Raw genomic sequence first — 8,601 nt, forward strand, 5'->3', positions numbered from 1 at the left:
TGCGCCACCGTGGCAGAATTTCAGCCGCACCAAAAGCCTCCAATAGAATCAGGTGTGAATCAGACTAATTGCGGCATCTGGCTTCAGGTTACGAATTCTATAGCTACGACATCGGAAAACCCTATGAAGCAGCTGTATTATTCGCGAAAAAAAAAACTTGCTTTGCCTAGGACATCTGTTTGTTCTTTTTGCTGTTTTTAAAGGTAGAGGATAGGCGCACGTTGAGCAACCCCAATAGAGGAAATTCCTAATACTGCAGCTTCATCCCGACCGCAAGAACACAGCATCAATCCAGGTTCATTCTACGGTAGGGGTGCGGTTAAAACGCATTTTCCCGCTTTAAGTAATGTTACACATACGCCACCATGGGTGTCAGAAGCAACAACCATCACTTGTGAAGCTTGGTTTGATGCATCAATTCCAACACTCAACATTTAAGGAAAAATAGGTGTCACCACGACTCATTTGCTTTAAGAACGCACGCGCCATGCGGAAGTGGTCAGTTTGAATACCGCCAATCATCGCATGCGGGCTTTTCTTTCAATTTCATGCCGTTTTTATTATTAGGGGTCCTTTATCTCGCGGGTGGAAAAAAAACCCGAATATTGACGGATGTCAGCGCTGACACCGCATGTGTCGCCTCAGTTATCGTAGTAAGCCTCAAAGGGCAGCCGCTGCGATGCTCCGTTGCAGGTCAGGGTATGTGCAGCGCCTCTTCCAAACTGTGACGGAGGCGGAAGGTGTGGAGTAGTGCATTCATGTTTTTAAACAGGATATCTACATGCACGTAGACAGCATAGCTGGTGGACAGCTCGGACTTGCGGAACATCGTCGTCTTCGTTCCGGAGATCGCTTTGTAAAAGTTTGAAAGTTATCATAAATTTTGTCCCCATTTACCTTTCGATATATCTCCAATAAATAAAGCAATTATTTCTGTTGCAATTTTTTTTTCATTTCCTTTTGACTTACACGCTTCATTTCCGACGATTTCCCAGAGGTTTACAAATTCGTACTCCACCTTGACTTAGGTGCCCATTGCTGTAGGCGGTCTGCACCTAATCTTTAATTTGTGGCGAACAGCTTCCCCGCAAAACAACGTTAGAAAACTCAGGTGACTAGCATTTAGATTGCATGGGTTTGCACTGACATCTTCCGAAAAGGGGACAATCTATGCTCTCATACTGTTTCTTGCCAGGACAAGGACGACATGCAGAATTTCCTCGTGTAATTGCAGGTCCATACGACATTTTTCCGAGGAAAGACCAATGTCTCCATCACTATGTTGTCCGCGGAACCTGTTTTAAGTGCCACCATTCCAGGCCCTGTTGTCTGCCTTGGCTTTGAGGCAACTGTGCTTACCTTTGCTGCAAGAGGAGCACGACGACTGCTTCAACGTTTACACTCACGGACTCGGTTTCATCTGCGAACCGCTCGGCCGCCGTTATCATATCGGTTTAATCAGTAACGGTCAAGTTGATGTTGTCCCAAATGACGAGATCCAATGAGCGCGCTCGTCTTACGGGAAATAACTAAGTAACTGACGAACCACCAACTCAATCGACTATGTTTCTTTTGCGATTTCAAGCTGTCCCTTCAGAGCTTGCTGTGAAGCCTACGGCACGAAATCTACGGCCAGTTAGTGCCTGAGATCCGGAAGGCTCGCCATTTGGCTTTCAAAATGGGCCACAGCATTGTTTTTCAATGGTTGCCGGGTTCAGATACCTCAGTCTATAACGGGCGTTGCAATAAAAAAAAGAAAGAAAAAGAAACGAAGCTAGGATTTTTGACGCCACTGTAGCCGATTGAAGCACTCTACGTCATTCGAACTATCATTTACGAATTCTGAACCCTTCCGTGTAGCCCCAGCTGCCACATGGCCTGTCCCGCTGCCATGCAACGTTATTGTGTCCCTTGTGGCAGGCTGGGGTATTCAGAGAGATCTATTCATGCTTCAGTGGAAGGAACGGCACACCTTCCTGTTGCAATTGCGTGACTGAAGAATCTATACCGAACCTCTACTCTGCGTCTGTGCCAGCAATGCTGACCAGCGCTTTCTACTTCACACCACGTCAGATCATTTGAATTCGAGAAAATTCACGGTGTCAAAACAACTTGCTTAAGATGTACTGGTGGGCTAGTTTGTTAATGATGATGGAATATGCAGCGCACTTCGAAACAAGGACGTTACACGGAATGAACAACCACGGTTCATTCTGTGGTTGTTCACCTTGTGTTAAGTTCTTGTTTCGAAGCGCGCTGCCATATTCGTTTAAAAAGTATTGGGCTGGGGTAACATGCGTCACAAGCCTAGAAAACGGTACGTGCATTGCTGCAGTTCCTGGAGTTCGCTGACTTTTAATGAGCGAATAAAAAGTTTTTATGTGCATCTCCGGTTGAAGCGTCACCTTCAGTTTTGTTCTGTGCTTTCATTTTTTTTATCCCCAAAGTCTCTTTTCTCTGCATAGGGTAGGAAATTGAACTTGCATCTTGTTTAACTCCCTGCACTTCCTTGAGTTTTCTCTCTCTCTCTCTCTGACACCCTTAGTGTTCACTGTCTCTTATAGACTGTAGTGAATTCAAATTTCCATTAGTTAGGTGTTTTTCCAAGGATTACTCCTATCAATTTCTGTCTACTGGTTACACAGAACCAGCCTCTGGAACTATTCCAACGCTGGACAAAGAAATCGTTTGGGCTCAATACGTGGTTTAACTGCCTCGTGTGCTGAATGTTTGCTGCGGTTAGCTCGAGCGCAAAAACTGGTTAAATCCATCGTTAAATATACGTTGGAACGCAGAATTCAAGAGGTAAGCAGGAATAAGAATGAATGGAGTTTGTTATCTGGCTGTTTACGGCAAGTGTGCTTTCACACGAACCTTAACGTGGTCACCTTAACGAACAAACAATGGCAGGCTCTGCCTGGCCATGTTTGTGCTTTTCTATGTCACAGTTTCAAGAATTTGACAACGATCTCCAAGTGACTAAATATGTTTTTATTATCCATAGCTATGGGCGTATTTAAGGATTGCGGAAAGATCGGGCATGCATTCTTTCTGGCAACTACCTGTGGTATAAAATCTGTTAGCTTTCGGCCAATATTGGTTATTCCTCAGGAAGGTGGTCGTTTTGTTACAAGTGTCGTGATTAGCATCGTAAAAGTACGAAGAAAACAATCTCCAGCCATGGTACTCTGTTTGAAGCAAGCATGGTGAATCCGCTAGAATAAAAGAAAAAATAATCAAAGCGTGAGAACAATGTAGGAACATGTGACAAAGCGAAAACGCATGACACATTTTGGGGTCTGCTCTTGTGGGCTTATCTTGCATCAGTTAATTTGCATTTTCTGTGAATCTAGCTTCTCGCAGTGTGAGGTACTCTTTCTGTACTAACGAGATCTTGCAGATGTGGAACGTGCAAGTGAAAGATTAAATCGCAAGCGTTCAGATAACGACTTCCACATTTTTTTTAATAATGCTACACGAACTCGCTATCATGTTTACCTACAAAAGCTCGATAATAATAACATGGTTTCGTTTGTAGAAACGAGGCTCACTTTATCTTGGCGATGGTCTATGTATTAGGGGTCCAAAATTGCGGCACTGAAAGAGTGGAGTAACCTAGGCGCTACGACGCACGTGCCAAGCTGAATTTTAAACGTTAAACCCTGAAAAGTAAAAAAAAATTGTGGATGCTTAAGCTTCTTCTTTAAGAGAGGAGCGCGATAGCATTCACAGATCACTGACTGCTAGTAACCCTTCCCTGCAACTGCAGCTTATGTAACCGTAATGTTTACCGGGAAACACTGGTTCCGAACGCCATTCAAGAGAGCGAGAATTATGTAAGAAACGCGGCGCGGCCTCTTGCGTTCGCCGATCCTGGCGGTAATGCACAGTGCACAGCCGCGCCAGAAAATTACGTCATTTTCAGGTTGCTCCCATTGTTTCGCACTTTTAACATTTCAGTCTGAGAAGAATTAACATAAAAGGATGCACTGCCACTGTTCTGTTTCAAGACATTTCTGTGGTAGTGTTGTGGTGTGGCAATATAACCAGCATATAACGCACGCCATGTAGCCGGGCGTGACATGTACATATACCTAAATATATGCGGGAAGTTTCGCTCACGGGGATGCCGGCGCCGGACACGGACACCGTATTTTCAGCGACGCGGGGCCCTTCAAGCTATCGCTTTCAAGCGACTTCTTTTTCTGAATACCATCACGCATACCGGATAAGTGGATATAGACTAAGACATTGCGAGAAAACCGGTTTAAACGTCGAGTATCTTACTTGGCGATTTTCATTCGCCGTTCCATTATTCTGAGTAAGATTTATTTATATGCATTTTAAGCAGTAAGGACATGGGGAATGATATGAAGTGCTGTGCCACACGTCTCAAACATGATTCGTTCGTTTATGTTACGTCATAGGCAAGCAGCTTATATATATAGTTTGCTGTCACTGAAATAAAGCAGTGCGGTACGCGCTCTTGGATCGTCTCCGTCACTCTGTCACCCGCTACAAGAGGGAAGATGCACGAAATTTTCGGATTTACCTAAAGGCTTGCCTGAAGTCGCGCCTATAGTCACAAAGTTCTAGCGCAGCTTTCTATTTTGCTCTAGTCGACTCACATATGCTAATTTGTCTTCTGACAGTGAAAAGTTCGAGAAGTCGTATGGTACCGCGGAAACTGAAGCAATTGGATACGGCGGCTAACATTTGTTACTGCTTCTGCTGGCTTCCCACTTACACTGGGAACATCAATACATGCAAGTATTTAACGCAATAGACTTATATTAGCGCCGAGAAATCTCTATTCGAGGATCTGAGCCTTTCGCGCCCAGCGTACCAATCTTGTATTCCTCGCTGACTGAGACAGCACGTGTGTCGTCAACCAGGGTTACTTGTCGGCATGTGATCGTGAAATCGTGTGTAGCGCGAACTAGAATAACGCGTGAGCGTCAAGAGTATCATGACTGTGTTTCCTCATAGTGGCTTCTCTACGCTACTATTTCAAGTCAGCACATATGGTTAGCTACAGACATTTCCACAGACGTACTCCAGCGTGACCAACGCATCAGAGCTATGACCGATACATCACAGACAGCGAAAGTGTGATCGTGTTCTCACACTTGCTTGCCGTAAGTATTAGGGATCTTCTTATTTTCCTAGATTTTTCTTAGAGATGATTCATTACTGACGCCTTGGTTAACGGCAGCTTCGGTGGTGCTCCTACGCAGGCTACGTTGTTCGACCATGACGTCAGCTTTCGCAGCCGCAGTAGTAAAAACTTCAGGCTGGCCTCTAACTTGGAGTCGGTAAAACGCGATGTCAGACACAGAAATTATGAAATGCAAACAAAAAAAAAACGCAGTAAAAGAAGACACACAGTGATGTTGTCTATTCGAGTGCTGTATACGCAAAGTAACATAGATTTTCTAATTAAAATGATTGCGTTTAAGAGAAAAAAATCCGACGCAGGGTTTCTTTCTGACTGTTCTTTGTATATAAAAGGTAAACAAATAGACTTATTCTTTTTTTATTTGCCCTTGACGCTCAGTTCGCTGCCCAACGCCACAGGTTTTGACCGTCGGTGCCCGAAAATGGTCGTGGAAGTCTAGTTAAAAACACCTTGCAGCAAATTGCAGTGGTTGTTCACAAATACAATTAAAAAAAAGAGAAGAAAAAGCGCTTTTGAATGAGAAGACATGCGAAATTTCTTAAGGGGGGTCTCCCACATACTTTTGTTCTCCTAACCACAACGACTGACGTGGCTCTCGGGGCCTGCATTCGGAAAGCTCAGATGAAAGGAGGAACGCGTGGGATGATGACAACAGTCTTTTCACTGACGCTCTATTATCTTGTGGAATCGCGACCAAACATGGAGGAAGCATGCTTGTCGAGTTCACCATATCCCCTATTGCACACTACACAACCATTGTCGCAGAAATATAAAGCAAAACTTGCTGTTAAAAAGATTGACCCGCGAGAAGCTGTTGATGTGCCCACTCACGTGCGCAGGTTTCCAGACATTCTTTGCGTGACCTGAAGCTGTTCATGTTCCCATCAGAGATTGACCACAGGAACTTGACGCATTTACCTGTTTCTTGGTCGTAACCGTAACGGAATTGAGCTCTGTCGCTATAGAGGTGTCCTTCTTGCGGAATTGCTTTGATAGGCAGAACACACGGGTTTTCAACAAATTCTGAAAAAGAGCCATTATAAGCACCCTAAGTAGGAAACAAAGGACAGAGTACACAGAAGGCCAGATAAAATACTGCTTGGGTTGGGTGTGTAATATTTCGACTTGCTCGATCGAAGGGGGTGGGAATTGCACCTTAGCTAAAGCATTCGAACGAGACGAGTTAGCTGCAAAAGCGTGAATCTCGGTTCCATGTATAGGTGGAACTTATACGGCTAGTTATGTTGCAATACAGTTGCGATTTGCCTGCGCATGAAGGCCGACTCAATGTTTCAGACGTGAGTTTTAACATGACAAATTGATCGTCCACTGCGCGGAAAATGATAGGTTGTTGTCAAGTTACGGTTTTGAAGTTTGTATGAAAAGGATATCCTTAAAATGTACATTTAATAATGCTTGAACATATTTCTAAGTAATAACTTCTTTATGGCCCCTTCAGCAGCGGTGATTACTTTCGTTGTGTGACGAACGATTGCTTTTGCAAGTCAAATAACTTGTGGTAAATTTTGATAAAAGATCCTGTCTGCTAGTTCTTTAGGTTAAGAAAGCGCATGTTGTCAACGTGTCTTTAAGCGCAGAAAAAATGGGTATTTTTATCCGAAGGACCAAGCATTGAAAATGACAAAAGTAGGAGGGCGATTAAACTGCCAGTTGAACTCGGTGAAAGACGGAAGTCTTTCTGGGCGACTTGGGGAAGAGGTAGAGGCGGTGTCGTGGCGTACGGCACTCGATCTCGTCACACCTCGCGTGGTGTGTGTGTGTGTGGGGGGGGAGTAGGAGGAGCGTTGGAGTCCTAACTTTGTGGACTGCACTATCTTTGTGCAGTCCACGTGCGCCACATGCAAGATCGATGAGACGCTCGCGCACATATCTGTCTGCCCGCGATATAGTGCCCAGAGACAAGTGCTGTGCAGAGTACTGGAGCAGTTCAATAATCGTTCACTATCCGAACTGAAAGCTTTAGGTGAGTACTCCCACAGAACATCCACGCTAACGCCTTGCTCGCGTTATCAAGATTCCTGCGCTCTGCGGGGCTTGACGATAGACTGTAAGAACGCCACCCCCTCCCGCTCTGTAGTGTACGCGGTTTGTTCGTGCTCGTCTCCATTTCTCTCTATCTCTCCCTTCCGCTCTCTTTCTCTTTTTATATCCCGTCACCCTTCCCCCAGTGGAGGGTAGCCAACCGGAACGGCCTCTGGTTAACTTCCCTGCCTTTCTATGCACCCCCCCTCTCTCTATCAATCTATCTATCTATCTTCGTGATCGGCACACATTTTTTAGACTGCACTCACACTTTCGTGCGTATGATAACGCGTTAATTTTAAATAATTTCCAGCGGTTGGTATGCCAAAACTGCAATCTCACTAACAGGCACGCTGTGTTGGGGGGGAATGTACCGAGGGCATGGTGGTTAAAGTATGGGCTTCTGGTCCAAAGTATCTCTGTGCGAATCCGACCATCGGATAATTTTATTGACCTATGTATCTAGAAAAGTGGCAGTTTCGCCACAAGGGCTTATCTCTAACTGTGATAGCAAGGATGAGCGTTCTGCGCAGATCCTCGGTCGATGTTATATGTATAGAAAAAATCGCTGCGCGTCCAGTCGTTTTTCTAGTTCTCTTTCTTTCTTTCCTCCCGTCAGCCGCCGCCGCCGCGGACGCGTGGAGGCGAGTGCCATGCGGTCACATTGATGTTGCCTTACCTTTGCATTCTTCATAACACTCGTTCATGGTATTGAAGGAATTTTCGCTACGGTAGCAACGTGGAAGATAGTATTCGCAAGTCTTGTTGTACGGGTTGAAGCGCACCTTTATTGGTCCTCTATAGCCACACCATCTTTCATTGTGGTCATGTCTGCATGAGCCGTCAATAAGGTCTGCAAGAAACAGTTTTTAAGGCTGGAGTCAAAACGCGTTTTTTCCGCCTGCTATATAAAGCCTGGATAGAGTTTACGCATACACTTGCGGGTTTTGCCACGTGGAGCATGAAAGCCCCAGTGATGGCAAAAATACTCCGCAGTCAAGCTTATCACGTGCACTGTGGCAAAAAAAGTTTGTCCCACACAAACCTTCTATCGTACACGGTTTTCAGCTCCTAATCCCTGAACATACAACTGTAGCTGTAAAAACGTGGGCGCTTAATACACCTCTCGTACAGCACGTACCAACCTTCTTTACGCCCTTTCAGTTAGGTTATCAAATGCAAGAGACAGCAAGTTCCACACTAACAGATGTGAACCCTGGTTGCGACTGCGCTAGAGCGCAACAGAGGGCCTTAAGATATTGGAATGTACGAAATCTTTTTCATTGTTATGTATGAAATCAGACCAACAGCTCTTAGTGTTAGATTAGCAACGTGTGGCGCTTGCAAATGAAAATAACCTTACAGTTGACCTCAACAAT

General features: G+C 44.9%; 1 protein-coding gene across 1 annotated transcript; it reads right to left on the minus strand.

Moving 5' to 3' along the window:
- Window positions 1-2,975: 2,975 nt before the first annotated feature.
- Window positions 2,976-8,073, minus strand: LOC142587136 (kunitz-type serine protease inhibitor bitisilin-3-like). Its single transcript, XM_075698023.1, has 3 exons — window positions 7,902-8,073; window positions 6,011-6,202; window positions 2,976-3,215 (listed from the first exon to the last, which is right to left on the minus strand). The coding sequence occupies exons 1-3, from the start codon at window positions 7,927-7,929 to the stop codon at window positions 2,995-2,997; spliced, it is 441 nt and encodes a 146-aa protein (XP_075554138.1). The 5' UTR covers window positions 7,930-8,073; the 3' UTR covers window positions 2,976-2,994.
- Window positions 8,074-8,601: the final 528 nt, after the last annotated feature.

The sequence above is a fragment of the Dermacentor variabilis genome, chromosome 7 (assembly GCF_050947875.1).
Source record: "Dermacentor variabilis isolate Ectoservices chromosome 7, ASM5094787v1, whole genome shotgun sequence".
In the NCBI taxonomy this organism is placed as follows: domain Eukaryota; kingdom Metazoa; phylum Arthropoda; class Arachnida; order Ixodida; family Ixodidae; genus Dermacentor; species Dermacentor variabilis.